This window comes from Caretta caretta, chromosome 10 (assembly GCF_965140235.1).
Source record: "Caretta caretta isolate rCarCar2 chromosome 10, rCarCar1.hap1, whole genome shotgun sequence".
Classification (NCBI taxonomy): domain Eukaryota; kingdom Metazoa; phylum Chordata; order Testudines; family Cheloniidae; genus Caretta; species Caretta caretta.
In genome coordinates, this window is record NC_134215.1 from 32,492,352 (window position 1) to 32,510,577 (window position 18,226).

The 18,226-nt window shown below is 44.4% G+C and overlaps 1 protein-coding gene across 4 annotated transcripts in view; it reads right to left on the minus strand.

Moving 5' to 3' along the window:
- Positions 1-18,226, minus strand: part of LUC7L (LUC7 like) — a 36,976-nt gene that overhangs the window by 4,005 nt on the left and 14,745 nt on the right. For all 4 annotated transcript variants that reach the window (XM_048866483.2, XM_048866485.2, XM_075132838.1 and 1 more), the window contains 7 exons: positions 14,406-14,504; positions 12,558-12,668; positions 8,640-8,783; positions 7,936-8,112; positions 6,153-6,241; positions 2,181-2,210; positions 971-1,141 (listed from right to left, as the gene is read on the minus strand). In XM_048866483.2, the coding sequence (XP_048722440.1) occupies positions 971-1,141; positions 2,181-2,210; positions 6,153-6,241; positions 7,936-8,112; positions 8,640-8,783; positions 12,558-12,668; positions 14,406-14,501 (818 nt within the window). In that variant the 5' untranslated portion in view covers positions 14,502-14,504. The remainder of the gene's footprint in view (positions 1-970; positions 1,142-2,180; positions 2,211-6,152; positions 6,242-7,935; positions 8,113-8,639; positions 8,784-12,557; positions 12,669-14,405; positions 14,505-18,226) is intronic.

Sequence of the window (18,226 nt, forward strand, 5' to 3'; positions counted from 1 at the left end):
AGTGCTGCAAGGGAGCATGCTCGTCCCTTGAGGTGCAGAGCATTTAATATTACTCTTTGATGCCTGCTCCCACCCTTCCACTAACCCAGGGACTGTTTTAGGGTCCAGCTCCCGAAGAGACACATCAAGCTCTTCTGTAATATGGGACCGTGAGGGAAGAGATGAGTAAAGGGAAAATGCCATAACTCCTGCAGTACCCTTGCCCTCCCAAAACATGGGAATTCCTAGAGAACCGTCCATCCCTCCTGCCAGAACATGCCAGAGACCGATCAAGATGTAGTCCAGGCTCCAGCAAACAATATACCCCCTTCCCAATGACAACCCACCAAAAAAGAACATGTGTCTGAGACCCCCCTTCAATGCTGAGAGGATATAGACCCATACCAGGAGGCAGCTGTGCAAGCAGTAGCCAGCCCATGGCATGCTGATGCCCAACATCCCTCTTGTACTTTGCTTTTAACAGGCCAAGAGGGAAGTTCCAGATTCGCCCCAGCAGGCTCTTTGGCCTTTTTCTATAGAGGCGTGAGTGAGAGAAAGGTTTCCCTAGCAGCAGGCCCTCATATTGTGATTTAAAAAGGAAAACAAAGGTTCTCCTTTAGACACACATCTCTAAGCTGCGATTCTATTAAACCAGTCATGCCTCAACTTGCTTCCTGGCACCATCATCTGCAGATGACCATGGGGAAGAACTTCAGAGGCTTGGGGGTTAATCACAGTTCTCACAGAGCAGTGGTTTTCAACCTGGGGGCCTGCAGACTATGTCTAAGTTTTCCAAAGGAGTCTGCACCTCCATTTGAAATTTTTTAGGGGTCCGCAAATGAAAAAAGGTTGAAAGCCACTGTCCTACATGCTTTAGTTCCTAACTTTCAGGTTAGCCCTGCTCCCCTGCGAGGAAAGGCCATTCACAACATCAAAGACTTCCACAGAAGGGCCTCCCTGATAGTGGTGCTGTGTGAAGGGGAGTACATACTTGTGTTTTGAACTCCTGTCTCTGGAACCACGGCGGTGACCTCTGCTGTGGCTGCGTGAGCGGCTCCGATGGCGTCTGTGTCTGTCTCGCTCTCGGGACCTGGAGCGGGACTTTCGTTTCTCGCGGGAAGCGGATCGTGAGCGCCTTCGTCTCCTGTCCCGAGATCGTGATCTGAGAGAACACAAGCTGTTTCAAACCCCAAGATTCTGTACACATGAGACACCTCCCTGCCAATACAGTCAAGACAAGGTCATTCCAAAGTAATAGTGCATCTAAAGAGACAGCAGCAGCCAACTTCAGTTATGCTTCACTATACATCCTTCCTAACGTAGACGGCAGCCCAAACCAGGGAGCACACACCATCCTGCGATGGAGGGCAATCAACAAGAACCCAAAGCTGGTAAATTCCATACAGGAAACCAGCTGGCAACCCCAACACCCATTCAAACACATGCTGATATAGCGCACAGCTACAGTGCAGCAGTCAGAAATGGGATCCACACATCAAAGGAAGAGAAGCTGAGGAATAAATGGCTATGGGAAGTGCCATGCAAGATCTTTAGAAGGACTGCAAATGAACTCTTTCCTATGAAAATGCTGCACTTTAAAAAGTAAACTCATTTCACTCTGTCCTAAAACAAGCAGCAAAGGGTACGAATATATTTTTAAAGAAGTGGGGAGAAAGGTTAAATGATCACAGAGTTGTCCCTGGCACAGCATGCCATTGTACTGGATGTGCCCGGGACATCTGGCATCCATCTACAGTTGCCGGAATCCCAACGCTGTACTTACAAAGTGCATTCCATTCAGGGACGGCAAAGCTCTGGGCACACCAATGATAGGGACATTCTACTACCAACAGGCATCCAGCATATTCACTTGTTTAAATGCTGGAGTTAATGTGCCCAGTGCCCTATTCCCTGGATGTCTGGAGTAGTCGGCACTTCTCTCTCAAGTTACTGCATTCCTCTGCCCCCACAGATCACTTTGAGAGACTAGGGAAGTGTAGGGTCTGGAAAGTGCACTTGTGGCAGTTCCCATTTTCATTCAACGAGGGCAACAGGTGGGTCTGGGGCATCATGGCAGCTGTTGAAAGTATTATCAGGCTTCTGATTACTACACCCAGTAACCAAACACAATTAAACTAGGCAGGAACGAGCACATGCACATGCTGCATTTGAAGACGACTTCGTAAGATTTACATACTCACCTTCTGCGATCTCTATTTTTGGAGCCAGACCTAGAAAGAAGAGCAAAGCTTATTTCAGAGAGTGAATAAAGAAAATTCATGACATCAATACGGGTTTTCATAAGATCCCCAATTCTAGAACATCGCTGTTCTCAAGGACACTGCAACACACTGAGTAGCTTGGCCCCTCAACTGGGACCACTAGCGTAGTGGAAATCAGATGTACATCAATGGCTTGTTCAACTCCAAAAAACTGCATTAGTCCAACCTGGTTTCGGGTGCTCCATGTAACAATTCAATACAAAACCAACACACCCCCATTCGCTATAGTGTTAAGTATGCATGCTGCCCTCTTATGTACAGTATTAACATCTCATCATTTGTCTTCCATCTTAGACCAGTGGTCCGTGGACCCCTGAGGGTCTGCAGACTATGTCTAAGGGGTCCACAAAAGATTGTCATTACTATAGAACAGTGGTTTTGAACCTGGGGTCCGCAGACTGAAAGCCACTGCCTTAGACACATGTAGCTGAGATTTCTTGGGAGCATGAATTTTAAAGCTATCATAAGGAGTTGCGCAGTAGCTCAGACTTAAGGTTGCATGTTCAACCTTTAATTTCGCAATAACTCCCTTCTGGCAGCTTAACTTTGCATACATCCAATTAACAGAAAATTACATGAAAGAAGTGTTGAGTGAAGGGTGAAGTCTTGTTTAATAATGTTCATTTAATACCTGGCTAAGAGGACAGAACCCCACACTAAGGAAGGGACTTTACTGAGAGGGTGCATTTACTGAATTAAGTCAGTATGTATCATGACTTAGCCACAAGGAATTATTATTATTCAATTATAGCACTGGAAGATAAAAAGGGAATTCTGCTAACAGAACAGTAACAAGGTTGGAACTGAACTTGGAGCTAGACAGATTTAGAACATGCTGAGGTGGTGCTGATAAGCTGGGCTTAAGGTACAGCTGATACATGAGAAAGAAGTTAAATCAACATTGTCTTACTCCCGTGATGTAACTCAACTTGACAAATAGAACAGTAGCGCCTTCCTATAGACAGGCGATGTTTAAGATCATTTTTGGTGTTCCCTACTGTATCTTTAAATAAAAATGTCAGGCTCTAACAGGTATGGAATCTGACAGCTTTAGAAAGATAATGTTCCCTTCCAAAGCACTGACCACTATCTGACTCTCTGGAAGAGGCCTGAACTTTCAGAGGGGTGGGTATGTACGCTCTGTATGGGTCAAAGGCTGAAGAAGGGCTGTGGTTATCTGCTCAGGCAAAGCCATATGGGGAGCCTGCAGGTACCAAGCGAGGTTCCAGGCCAACAATTAGCATGTATAGTGTTGTGTATATCCAGAAGCATCATGCTCAGCTGGTTCTGGCGTGGGGTCCAACACTAATAGCTGGCACACCAAGAATCCCACACTTAAGGAGCCATTAACCTGCGTCTCTCCTGACCCTCAGGAACCAGGCTTTTGGAAGGATGTGAGGAGGAGCTGGGAGGAGGCAACCTCTGAGGGAACTGAGCCAGCATTGTCGGACAGTCTGACCAAAGAAACTCTGAGCATTTTCTCAAGGCAGCCAGGTCAGGTTTGTTGAGTTTCTGGCAGAAGTGAGCTCCACAGTTGAGAGGCTACCACGAAGAGGACTCTCCTTAAGATAAGGAGTACTTGTGGCACCTTAGAGACTAACAAATTTATTTGAGCATAAGCTTTCGTGAGCTACAGCTCACTTCATCAGATGCATTCAGTGGAAAATGCATCTGATGAAGTGAGCTGTAGCTCACGATAGTTTATGCTCAAATAAATTTGTTAGTCTCTAAGGTGCCACAAGTACTCCTTTTCTTTTTGCGGATACAGATTAACACGGCTGCTACTCTGAAACCTCTCCTTAAGATAGACACACGACAGCATCCAGGCATGCTATGGCCCTGAGGTGGGTCAGAGAGAGAGGCTACCAGGAGGCAGCTGGACCGTAAGCCATTTAGGGCTTCATTTTTAGGAACCAGCAACTTGCATTTTTGTGGGTGCATTCCTGACAGCCAGCACAGTGACCTCATCCGCCAGCCACATCGGTGCCTGCTGGGCAGCGCTCTCATCAGTCCAAGGTAAAGCACATTAAAACAGCGTTTCCTAGATGCCACCAAAGCAGAACGATTGAAGCTAGGTCTTCTATGAGAGCGAAGAACTAGGTTTTTGGCCATCCAAAGGCAACGAAAGGATTTTCTGGACACTATGTTGGGGGTCTCATTGCAGAGATGTATGCAGTAGTGCCCTGAGACTGTGGACCATTTTCACAATGAATGGGGAGACACTGCCAACTGATGGGGCACTCAGATATGCCAGTTCCCCCAGAGGCTGCTCCCTGCAAATAGGCACCATCATGTCCAGGCTGAGCTTAAGCCAGCTGGCTTCCATGCAATATCGTCGTCTGTCAGTCATACTGGAGGAAGCAGGAAGAGAGTTCTTTCTGGGTCACCAGCATACAAACACAATAGCCTACGTTGTCTCGCTCTCCCCTAGGGTATTTACATCCACACTGAACAAGAGACAACAAGAACCACCCACAGCTGAAAGCCACCAAGAAGAGCAAACACCCCCTGGGATTTCTCAAACAGGAATGAGCAGAACCATAGCAGGGAGATTCCTGGCACTCCTGGCTGTGTCCCAAATGTAAGTCAAAAGCACCTCACTGGTAAGGTATGAAAGGCTGCTGAAGAAAGGGATAAATAAGAGAAAATATCATATTGCTTCTATATAAATCCATGGTACACTCACATCTTGAATATTGCATGCAGATGTGGTCTCCCCATCTCAAAAAAAATATACTGGAATTGGAAAAGGTTCAGAAAAGGGCAACAAGAATGATTAGGAGTATGAAACGGCTGCCATATGAGGAGAGATTAATAAGACTGGGACTTTTCAGCTTTGAAAAGAGACGACTAAGGGGGTATATGATACAGGTCTATAAAATTATGACTGGTGTGGAGAAAGCAAATGAGGAAGTGTTATTTACTCCTCATAACACAAGAACTAGGGGTCACCAAATTAAATTTATAGGCAGGAGGTTTAAAACAAGCAAAAGAAAGTATTTCTTCACACAACACACAGTCAACCTGTGGAACTCTTTGCCAGAAAACGTTGTGAAGGCCAAGACTATAACACTGTTCAAAAAAATAGATAAATTCATGGAGGATAGGTCCATCAATGGCTATTAGCAAGGATGGGCAGGGATGATGTCCCTAGCCTCTGTTTGCCAGAAGCTGGGAATGGGTGACAGGGGATGGATCACTTGAAGAGTACCTGTTCTGTTCATTCCCTCTGGGGCACCTGGCATTGGCCACTGTCGGAAGACAAGATACTGGGCTAGATGGACCTTTGGTCTGACCCAGTATTGGCTTTTCTTATGTTTTTAATGAGTGAAGATGCCTGCCATCTGTTCCCTGCCTCGACATCTTCACTCACAGATTGGTGCTGTTTCAGTACAATGTCCTAATCTGAAGTCTGTTCATGGAATTAGTGCACGGCAGAAGCTACTTGAGCAGACCCAGCAGCATCTTCTTAGTAATTTCGGAAGGATAGAGACTGGGCCATAGCTGAAGCCATGTGTTCAGAGTTGGCTTCTTAAGCAGGGGATAAGCCAGCACATGCCTGAAAGTTCCTAGGAGCCTCTAACTTTCAGCAATGCAGCCAAAGATAAAAAAAGCACTATAAAGATTTTTTTTCTTAATCAAGTGCGCTCCTAGGAGCTTACATAGGGACAATAACACAGTGCCAGGAATGAGCCTGACACAAGGCCTACCTGCTTTGTCATGGTTAGCCACCATTGCCTATGCCACAGCAGCTCTCTCAGCCCTTAATGACGGCATTATTTTGGAAAGGATTTGTCTGTCATTTTCAGGGCTATTGTAACAGCCACAAATATGAGAGCTGCACGCTTTTACAGCCCATCCCTGTAGAGGGGCTCACTTGCTTTCACTCACCGTCTGCCCATTCTCTCCTCTCTTTCTCTCTCTTCTCTCCGCCTCAGACGATCTTGGTTTCTTTTCTCCTGTTTTTCTGCCACCATTTTCTAAGTTGAGAAAGAATTCATATGCTGCGTTAGACACACAACAAGAGAGCAAACTAAGACCCCAGGAAGACCTTGCAGCTGGAGGCAAAATGCAGTAATTCAATAGATTTGTGCAACATTTGCCTTTTCCAACACGTCATGTCTCTTTATTGGCTTGAAAGGGATTCAGATTCCAAGGCCAGAAGGAACCATTGTGATCATTTTGTCTGACCTCCTGCATAACACAGGCCATAGAACATCCCCAAAACACACCCATTCAATGAGATTCCTCATTTACAATTTCACTTTGAAACCTATCAGCTAGCCAGCTTTTAATCAATTTGATGTGTGCCATGTTAGTTTTTATCACTTGAGTTTTTTTTATCAAAAAGCGTGTAGCATCATGTCAAATAACTTACAGAAGTCCCAGTACATTACATCAACACTATTACCTTTATCAAGCAAACCTGTAATCTCATTAAAAAAAAAAAGACATCAAATTAGTCTGACAGGATCTAATTTCCATAAACCCATGCTGATTGGCATTAATTATATTACTCTCCTCTAATTCTTTATTAATCAAGTCCAGTATCTATTACCTTGTCCAGGATCAATATCAGACTAACACGCCTATAATTACCCATGTTATCTTTTTTATGCTTTTTAAATAGTGAGGCTATAAAGAACTGCTTATGAGATGAGACAGAAGGCTGGGAAGCAGAACATGGATGGTACAGACTGTGTTACAGATTATTTAACACTTGAAAAGCAGCTGCTTACTTGCCTGCCAAGACCCCTATTCAAAGTCCTGTGTTTCCCCTACATCCATTGAAAGTATCACTAACATATATCAGTGCAAAGAACACAGCTCTGGGTGCCTGTGGTTGTTAGCTGTAGCATTATCTGTTTAGGCTGTAGGCCCTTCAGGGCTGGGACTTTCTCTCACCGTGTCTATGTAAAGCACCTAGCACAAGGAGACCCTGATTTTGGTTAGCGCCTCTAGGCCTCATTGTAATACAAATACTCAACAATCACAGAACAAAATGGAGAACCCTGATCTGAGCAAGCAGAAAGCACCAGTTCACTTGTAAGGTTTGTGAAGTGACTGACTTGACTAAGTATCAGTTCTACCATTCATGAGCCAAGCTGCTGTCTGTGCATCCAACTTCACTTCAGGCTCATGTTTTGAAAATCATTCCATCATCAATACTTCAGCTTCTGCTTCACTGAGACCTTCACGGTCAGCACTCTGTAAACACACTTTGCATTGCTACAGCATCTCACTAGTAGGTCTGAGTGCTTTATAAAATGTTAAAACCCAAAAAATATACATATAATTTTTAAAACTAATGACAGACTTCCCATTGCAAATTGTGGCCCAGACCTATGGACTCCAATTCAGAACATACCAAGAACCCAATTTATGTAAGGAGGAAGCCAGTCTAGTGTAATTCTTTGCCCTGCTCCTCTATGGGTACAATTTCAGTTAAGCAGACATTACAGGGCTGAACCAGAAGTGAGGTTAGGCAAACCTCCACTTGGAGTTTCATCTATCTTGAATTCAGAGTGTTTCAGAACAAAGACTGTGTAGAGTTTCCATACAAGCCAAAGACAGCAGGTTACAAAACAAATCAAATGAATAAGTATTCACAGGAGAGCTGTCGGGCCATGGCTGGCCAAGGTAGAGGGATGCTGTTTAAAATATAACTGATTACCCTCAACTGGTCCAGTTTTTCACGGATCTGAATGAAGCCCAAGTGTAATTTGCCTCCAAAGTGATCAGCGAGACGCCGGTCGTTGTCATGGAGACCAAGGTACGCGGAGCAGACCTCACAGACGCGCAGCTTCTGCTGCTGGAAACTGGATGCGGGCATGGAATTGCGGTATTCTTCCTGCGGAGAGGCAGAGACGGCTCAAAACCAGGGAAAACCATCATAACACACACACAGGACACATGCAACCCTCACAGAGCTTGAAGCGAGTGTTTTAAATTTAAACAGGAATCTCATTCTCAACATTTGGACCACTTCTAACACTCCAGTAAAATCTGTACAAGAAATTACTATTACTATGCAACCTCCTGCTTTAAAAAAAGACCTAAAAAAGCACCTGCTAATAAGAACACAAGAACTGCCAGACTGGATCAGACTAATGGTCCATCTAGTCCAGTATCTGCTCTCTGATCATGGCTAGTACCAGCTGCTTCAAAGAAAGAAACCCTGCAGCAGGCATTGTTAGATGGATGAAAGCTTACAGGGAACATTTCATCTTCTTTCATTCTTTGAGAACAATCACTTGCTAACTCACTGTGCAGATGGAGAGGGGAAGCTGCCCAGCTGGGTGCTATGTGCTCTGTTTACTAATTCAGTTCACCATTACATAAAACATGGGAACATAGTAAGTGTTGATTTTGGCAAACCTCTGCTTCTTTCTTCTTTGCTCGGACCTTCTCCACTTCCATCAGGATCTTTTGGGATTCATCCACATTTCCTTCAGCTCCCAGCTGCTCAGCTTTAGCCAGCAGTTTTCCTATGTCTTCATTCAGCTCATGAACCTTTTCTGCCTAAAGAGAGGAGTTTGCTTTTAATAAGACAAAGAACCCTGTAAAGCTTGTGGGATTTGCAGACAATGAATCCTTCACTTGCACTTATAGCTACAGACACACAGGGGCCTACAATAAACCATTCCATTGCCACCATGACCCCAGGGCTGGTTCCAGTGGCCTGCAGTCCCCCCACAGAGAGGGAGAGAAAACTGTCCTTTCCTTCCAGGTCCCAATTTTTATTCCTGGTTGTTCCTGCCTCCCTCCCACCACTACCAGGATCTTTTAACGATGACTGGAACTTCCTTCAGGCCCACTCCCCCCATGTGGGTGACAGCTCCCTTGGGGGATTCCCTCCCTAGCAATTGCTAGCCCCCCAGCCTGAAGTTTTAACAAATGGGATGGAACAAATAATTACACAGGGAAGGGCCAAACATCCAGGTCCTTGAACCAGCCTTGCAAGTTTCACTGACATTATATCTTAACCTGGAACTGGTTTAAATGCACCTCCTACTTCTAGCAGCAGGGAAGGCTTAAATTATCCTCTGCCTCCGTATTCATGCAGGCCGGCTAACAGGATAGTACCAGATGGCAGAAACTTTACTTTGAGAACACAAAGTCCCATGTCACGCTCCACTACGAGATATAGAGAGAGCACGCGCGCGCTCACAATCTCCATGGGAGCCCCTGTATTTCAAATGAAACTGTAACTACTCAAATGCTGTTAACACTGGTTTGCCTCTACAGTGTTCTAGCTTCATTGGAGTGGACACCTATTTCCAATCTATTAGGAAAGCCACAATGTTTCAAGAGGGACACCCTCAGAGATAGAATGCTTTCAAGAACACACTAGGTAAAAGCAGTAGCTGCAGGCAGCATCCTTATTATTTTAATCTTTGCCCCAGCTAAAGATGATGTACCAATATCTACAGTGAACTACAGAAACTTTTCAATCAAGTCCTACATTTGCTTGTAAGATTCCAAGAGGGAGAAGAACTGGCTGGTTACAAATTTCAGTAGTATTGGATTTGAGCTGAAGAGCTCAAGGAATATGGGCTACTGACCTCCAAATTTTTCTGCCACAGCAAATGTCCTCCCGAGTACCACAAAGGGTGTGGGGGGAAATAATAATAAAAAAAAAATCAGGGTAATTAATGGGGATGGTTCTTTCGGACCTTTGCTGGTATTTGGGAGGTCACTGGCAGACCAAGATTCCAGGGCATCTGCAGCTTAAATTCCTCAGGCTCGGGGAAGGGACGGATGACAGGATAATGGTCTCCTGCTTTGTTAAAATACAGCACTAATATTTATACACTGCATATTAGATGCATGATGGTTTGGTATATAGGGTTGATCAGCATGATTTTAATGCATTACTTACTTGTAGCAAAGCCACAAGCAAGTTACTTAGAGCACCTCTCAGCCACTCCACCCCCCAGGCATTCTGTATTTGTTTGAGGGTTACAGGAAAAGGGTGAGACACAATATTCCCAGAGTACTAAAACACTAATATTTGTATCCCCTACTGATAAAGCCAAGTGCCTAGGTTACCTTCAGTCAAACCGACAGGGCTCAGAGGAAGCCACAGAAACCTCAAAAATGATTTTAAAATGTGAAGATTTTAGGGTCTGATAATCTCATGACTTCCCAGGGCTGGAAGCAGATGTTGTGTATCCCAAGTGAAAGATAGGAACATCCCTGTTCTGCATTCATAGATTGAGGCCAGAAAGGACCATTCTGATCAAACAGTCGGACATCCTGCATAACAAAAGCCAGAGAACCTCACCCAGTGATTCCTGTATCAAACCCACAGCTTCAGGATGAGCTACAGCATTCTTGAGAGACAGATGAGAGTTTCCTCTCCCAGCCCGGCAGGGTCACTAGATAGGATATAAACCTGTCCCTGGTGCAGGATTCCCTTACCAAGGGCCTCAGGCCAGGGCCTATTTCATGGGAAAATTTGGTATTTGGGGCAAGAAAGTAACATTTATCTGGCAGGCTGGTTTAACAAGAGTAGCTCTTGGAAGCTGCTCAGAGATGTGGGATGATGGAAGCAGATATGGACAGCAAGACAGCCAGAGGTGTATGATAAATGTATGACAAATTAGATGGGGAACACATCACACAGTTCCACAACTGATCCCCACACATACGGCTGTTTTGCTACCCCTCCTTTGGGATTGTACAAGCAAGTCTGAAGGGTTCTCCTCCACACCCACTTCTCTTCTTTAAAACTCTTGCTCTTCTCCCCACAGGGAGGGCAACAGGGACACAGCTGCTCACAGCCACTGCAGCAAACGGTCTCCACCAGCCCCCACCAACAGCATGGTCATGGCTTGTTATTTTTAACCTCATCTGTACTTGCTGTGTCTTTATTACAGTTTCTCCTGTTGAATTTAGTTTTTTGAATCTCCCTGTGCAACCCTGGGTAGCTTCCTTTGCCCTGTAGTCATTAGCAATGTGGGTATTTTCAATTTTGGAAGGAGTGAACCATTTACACACACACACACACACGCTGAGAGAAAACCCCTGCGCTCATCTTGAAGGGAGAAAGGATGAGGGGACACCCACCTGGGCTACAGGAGAAACCAAGCAGCAAAATACACATTATACAAATTCCATGCCAGAGGGGTGGGAGAGAGGGCTGGGTGTGCGTGCGCGCATGCGGGTCTCCTGTCTCATAAGGGGCATGGGGAAGCGAATGGTCACAGGAAGTGTCACTAGGAGCCATATGATGAATGAGAAAACAGGGATCTTCCAACATGGATTTGGTGGTAAGAAATCACTGTTTAAATTGCCACTAGTGCAAGCTACAGGTACATTTACTCTTTGTGCAATGCAGCACTCAACCAGGAGACACCTCCTCTGTCAGCCAAGACTTCACAGCAACATCCCAAAGGAGCAGGAGACCAAACTCACGAGCTTCAGGGCCTAGGGCATCCCCAACTATGAGGATTGGGAATACTAAAGAGATCGCCACTGAACAGCACAAGAGAAGAGAAAATGCTTCAAGCAGAAAAACTAAGTTGGACAAAGTTGCCAAGGCTAGAAGCCAAGTCAGCCAGACAAGAGGCAGGCAGCCCTGACCACTCTGCACTAGCAGCTCGTTAAATGGCTGCAAGACAGGACAGTGGCCCAAACACAACACAACAGTTTTCTGTGAGTGGAAGGAAAAAGGTTAGAAACAGGTTAAAGCAGAATGGTTTGTCTTCATCTCGATCCCAACATGGTTTTCTTGTCTATGCAGGTAAGAAAAAACCCCACCACCGCAAAAGGGCTGAAGCCACATTTTGGAAATATGACTAGTTTGTAATCTCCTGCAATGTTCCCTCTAATTTTTTAAGTCCATGTGCGGAAAGAATTTTGTTATGTGCACCAATATGGAGGGGGTGTGGCTGAGGGGTTCAGAGTGTGGGAGGGGGCTCAGGGCTGGGGCAGAGGGAAGGCTCTGGCTGGGGGTGTGGGCTCTGGCATGGGGCTAGGGATGAGGGGCTTCGGGTGCAGGCTGCCCCGAGGCTGTGGTGGGGAGAGAGAGGACTCCCCCCAGCCCTCTCTCGCCACAGCAGCCCAAGGCCAGGGAAGAGGCGCCTCTCCCCTGCCAGGGCAGTTCCGGGGCTGGGACCAGGGAGAGGTGCCTCTCCACGCCTGCGTGGCCCTTGATAGCCCGCTGCACAGCCGCGCAACTTAGAAGTAACTTAGGTCTCTTGTTTTAGAAATCACATTTTAACATAGATATACCTAGTCATAACAATGCACACAGGCCCTCAGAATAAGTGTTGAACTGAAGAGTGATACCTTTGCAGACACTTCAGCACTGATCTCCTCCTGAGTTTCAGCCAGGCGTTTCTTCGCCAGCTCAGTTCTCCGGTCACACTCTGCGATAAAGGACTCCAGGTGATCCATAGCCTGTGTGTGTTCAAACCAAGAACTGTAACTATGGGTGCTTTTTGCCATACAAGCAGCATTTGCTGGGCTCTGGCTCTTTTGCTACGGACAGCCAGCCAGGAGGATTCCTTTACAGATCACAACCCACCACACAGCTCTCCTTTCTTACCTGAGTGGATGTAGGGCAACATTTTCAAACTGGGATTGGATGGCCCACTGACCTGATCCAGCACAGCAATTCCTATATTCCTCATGCTAGCAGCACCCACTCTGGGGGAACACACTTCTAAATGGATGGTGGAGATCAGCCTGTCTTTTTCCCTTCATCTCTTAGTCTTTTGAAGCAGTGATACAGTTGGGATTTGAGTTCCTGCCCCACAAAGGAGGCTGTGCTCAGCCCTAATCCACCTCCGTATATTTTTTTTACTCAGTGTCATTTACTCTTCTATGCGGCAAGGATACAGTATTTCCTTAGGCTACGAACACACTACCACTTACTGTAGAATAAGCCGCCACCTCCCCCACCCCTCCCGAGTGACATAAGTTATGCCAACCTAAGCGTCAGCGTGGACAGTGCTATGTCAGTGGAACAGCTTCTTCTGCCGACGTAGCCACCACCACTCGCGGGGGCAGGAGTAATTATGTCAACGGGAGAGCTCTCTCCCATCAGCTTAGAGAGTCTGCACTGGGAGTGCTACATTGGTGCAACTGCATGCACAGCTGTAAGCTCTGTAGTGTAGCCATAGCCTTAGTGTGAGGGAAGATGCAACAGCAAAGGTAACTAGGAGACCGGGATATCAGTGATCTCATAAGGGGGGGAGGGGAGGGGAATGGCAGGGTGCCAGTAATTAATGAGAGAGTTGAGAAGACAAATTTACAGGTTTAGCTAGAAAAATACTGAGCTAATAAAGGAGCAGGAGATAGAAAACAAACAGTCAGTAGAAAGAGCATTGGGTTCTGATATTTCAATAGAAATGAAATTAGGGCAGGGAACAACAGAATCAAAATGACCGACTCTCGTGAAACCGAGATGAGGCAAACCAAGAGTCAACAGCTGCTTGTCTGCTTAGGGAAGGGAATTTCACTGATCCCTGTCCCCCTCCCCACCTTTCCCAGGTAAGTAACTACAGCAGGGTCATTATGCCTTATTTTGAACATAGATGTGGGCAAATAGAATGAAGACTGCTCTGAAGAGTTTCTGTTCTGGCTGTAACTTGACAAAGTTACTACATTCTGAGATTTAGCAGGGGATTCACACCTAGATGGCTGATGTGGTGCACTGAAACACCACTACATGGACAACGGGTGTACACAGACACGCCGGAGCAGCCAGGATGGGAGAACTAGCATTTCTTTTACGCTTGAGCAGTTCCAATGCACAAAATCAATGCGGAAGCACAGGCTGGCAAAGGTACGATTACACAGAGCAGGTTTCTAATGTTAGAATTCACCCCTGTTCATAGCCCATCAGAGCATGATATTTCTAGCCTTGCTGAGAGCAGTGGCAGTTCTGAGCAGAAAAGGAATGTAGCCTGTTTTTGTTCCTAGGTTTTGCAAATGCCATAATTAATTTTAACTTTTCAATTCAGCATCAGATTGACATGAGGAAAGTCATGACATGACATGACTACAAATTAGCAAATAGTACAGTAAACAGAAAGATTAGCAGAAACATCAGCTGGACTCTGCTGCTCAATCTGATATCAGAAGTTACACTGAGCTGTTTACACACAAATAATTAAAAATCACAATACTTACATCCAGCTCAAAAAATAGGTCCCTCTCTTTACTTGCAATCTCATAATCTGCTCTCAGTGCCAAGTCATGGATCTTTGTACATTCTCCCAGGTCCATACGCTATGGGAAAGTAAAGAGAAGGTCAATGAAAGAACTTTCTACTGCAGCATTTGCTGGGCTCTGGCTCTTTTGCTACGGACAGCCAGCCAGGAGGATTCCTTTACAGATCACAACCCACCACACAGCTCTCCTTTCTTACCTGAGTGGATGTAGGGCAACATTTTCAAACTGGGATCGGATGGCCCACTGACCTGATCCAGCACAGCAATTCCTATATTCCTCATGCTAGCAGCACCCACTCTGATATTTAACTGCTGATAGTTATGTAAATGCTCATTTCATGTATCACACCCACAAAGGCAATTTAGAAACCGATTTTCTTTCTTGATTTACCAATATGAGAAGTGGCCACAAGAGACATGTCTGGTTGGATTATTCTTCCAGGTGCTTCTGAAGTAGCACTATTTTGACTATATGCAAGCAAAACATATCGCTCAACAGTCAGAGGCAGGTAGAATGAACGTGTTATCTGACTCCTAATATTAAAGGGCAACAGGAAAAATGCATTAACAATGGGGTAACTGAGAAAGTGTCCAAGGAAACCCAATACAACCCCATCACTCAGGTGCTGCTTCCTGGTTAAGAGTAACTCAGTCTGAAGGTGAAAGGATGGAGCCAGTGACCAGTACGTCCATGTGCCTGCTAGCAGCTAACTTGCGGAGTAGTATTAAGAGTTCCATTGACAGCTCCCTTTCACAGGGTCAGCCTAATGCAGCTATGGATTTGAAGTCCCACTGGACCAACGCAGTGGCCTCTTTTGCACAAGCCCATATGAATGACCGGACCAGCAAGCAGCGTTGATAAATAAAAATAACTTGTAATTTAAATTACAAGTTTATTAAAAAAAACGAAACACCTATTTACAATTACATTTGAAATTGATAAATTATGTTAAGACTTACAAAAACAACAAGGAGTCCGGTGGCACCTTAAAGACTAACAGATTTATTTGGGCATAAGCTTTTGTGGGTAAAAAACCACTTCTTCAGATGCAACTTATTTATAATTTATGTTAAGACCTAAATTATTAAAATCATGTAAATCAAACAAAAAAAATATGAAGGAGTACATGTTCGCTGACCAGCTTTGAAGAAAGTCAAACTACTGAACTGGTGGAAATCACCAGCTAAGCATCTGGAACCAGAGTTTGTTGAAATGCTAAACCAGTTTTTGCCAACAGTACCCTTTTCTGCAAGTGGAGAGAGAATATTTTCTTTACTTCAGTTTATTCAACTACTTCAGGCCAATGACTAGTTTATTCGAAGTTAGGAAACCAACTAGGAGTTGAAAAAACAGGAAAGCTCTTCCAATCTACGAATAAAACTAGGTATGAGAGGGTGAGATCTACTGTTCTAAAATCTTGAAGGACATGGTGACCAGGAACAACAATGTCAATTCAACTAATTACAGGTAATACTTCCTTAGTTTTAAATGCCAAACATGTTTTGATAAATTTTCTTTTCTTATGCATCCAACATATTTAAAGGTAGTTTTATGCAATAAAAACATGAAATGCTGTTTGTGTGTGTTTTTAATTGCATTTGAATTTCAATCCAAGTATCGCTTGACACAAATTAACAGTTAAAAATTAGTTTAGGAAATAAGAAATGCATCATTCCCCATTTTCTAACATAACAAATAATGTAAAAAAAATAAAGACTAAGAATAAATATAAGATGAGTTATATAACTACTTAAATGAAGGCGTATATAGTGTACCCTCCCGGTTAGCAAAAAAAAAAAAAAAAAAAAAAAGGAACCAAACGTAGTGTAAAGGCTACATTTAGTTGCAATCAACATATGTTAATGGTTACCAACCAATGAGAATCAACCTTTCTTTAGGAAAACACCGAAAAGGTAGAAACACAAAACAATTAAAATACGAGATATAAAATCGCTTTGATTTAAAACTAATCCACCTTGCTAACGAGACACTAAGTAGGACTGCCCCCTTGTCAAAAGAGGCTTCAATCACTTCTGCCATCTGCTCCCAATTTTTAAATCTATTTCCACAGTTATCAACTAAAAAAATTAAGGGGCTTTAAGGTTTTAGTTAAAATATTTACAACTGACCCCTCTAGTTTCATCCCTGCATTTATCAGTGTCGACTACCAAGCACTTGGTTTGGTTTATTTAAAATGGAAAAAAGTATATTTACCATCTGGAGAGCTCCAGAGCCAAAGGCCCATGTATGAGTGGAGAACAAATTCCATCAGAGCTTGCAGAGTCATGCTGCAGACATATGTATGTATGTATGTATACACCCAGATGATTAGGGGGTTGAGCAGGACTAAGATTAAAACTAAATATCTCTAAATTAGCTAGCCAGGAACTGAGGAAAATACCTAGAGAACTACCTACAAATGTCTGATCTAATCCTGCAGCAGCAGCCCCATGATGATGGAGGACAGCTCCAATTTCTATTATTCTGTAAACAAGAGAGCAGTGTGAGTCACATGCACGCTAGCAGAACAGGTACAGAGGAGGAGAACTGAAATTTTCAGAATGAAGCAAGTACATTAACACAAAAGACAGGCTACACAGAGATGAAATATCAGTTTTAAAATCATGACTTGTGACATCAACATAATCTTAGTTTATTAACAATGAAACAACTGCTCTAATTGACTTATCAAGCCATTTACTCTTAGCTTGAGCTGCCAAATGGAGACAGGCTGTGGCCTTTAAATACAGCCACCACTTCCAGGAGCAGCCTTGTTCCAAGATCCTTTTAACTGGGTAACATTTGGATTAAGTCTCTAGAAAAAGCTCTGAAGGACTACTAAGATGTTACAATCGTGCCGAGCTTAATATCTCCAAAGGAATCTAGAGTGGCTTCAGGTCGGTTTACGGTAATTACAGCTTTCAGCAACATCAGACCGGCGAGTGTTCTTTCACCCCTTTCGTTCTGTGGGGCTATTCTATCAGAATTCCTTTCCAACACCAGCCAGAGGAGGATTTTCCACAAGACAAGGAGGTCCAGTCACAACCTAGAACCATCTTCTCCTGAAAACAAGGTTCAACATTTTTTGCAAGCAGAAATAACACCTTCTCTTATTTGAGAGGTAAGCTCTCAGGCTCAAGTCTTCACTTTCAAGAAGTCCCCCAATTCACTCCACACTGTTCCCTTCTCTCTCCAGATCTCATGAAAAGCAATGCATCTCTGAATTTTTCTCCCTTGGGGCAATCACCCTGCTTTCAGTCAGCAGAGAAGCCTTCATTTCTCTTCCACATTTTTGGTGGTAATCTAGACGTCTGGAGGTTTCCACGGGGCCCTTTACCTCAGCGCACCAAGTTGATTTCCTGATAGAACACTGGCCCTTCTGATCAAGAAACAATCCCCCAGAATTTTTCATGTTCCATAGGCCTCAAGCAGGCTTATCTTCATGTGCCAATATTACCCTGCCATTAAACATTTCTATCCTGTAAGAGATGACCGCTATCAACTACAGGCAATGTCCTCTGGACTATCGTCTGTTTCACGGGTGGTCTATGCAACTGATGTCTCAGCATGGCTACCAAAACGGCTAACAATGCACTAAGATTTACCCCCTCCCTACCTTAAAAACCTACTGGTTGCAGAGTCACCACATTTGCCTAGCCATCCAGATCCTGGGGCATCACATGTTTCTAAGGAGCTCTCCTGCAGATTCAATAACTCTATCACAAGAACTCTTAACCCCTAAGAGCATCTTTCACAACTAACTTGGATGTTGTGAGTTG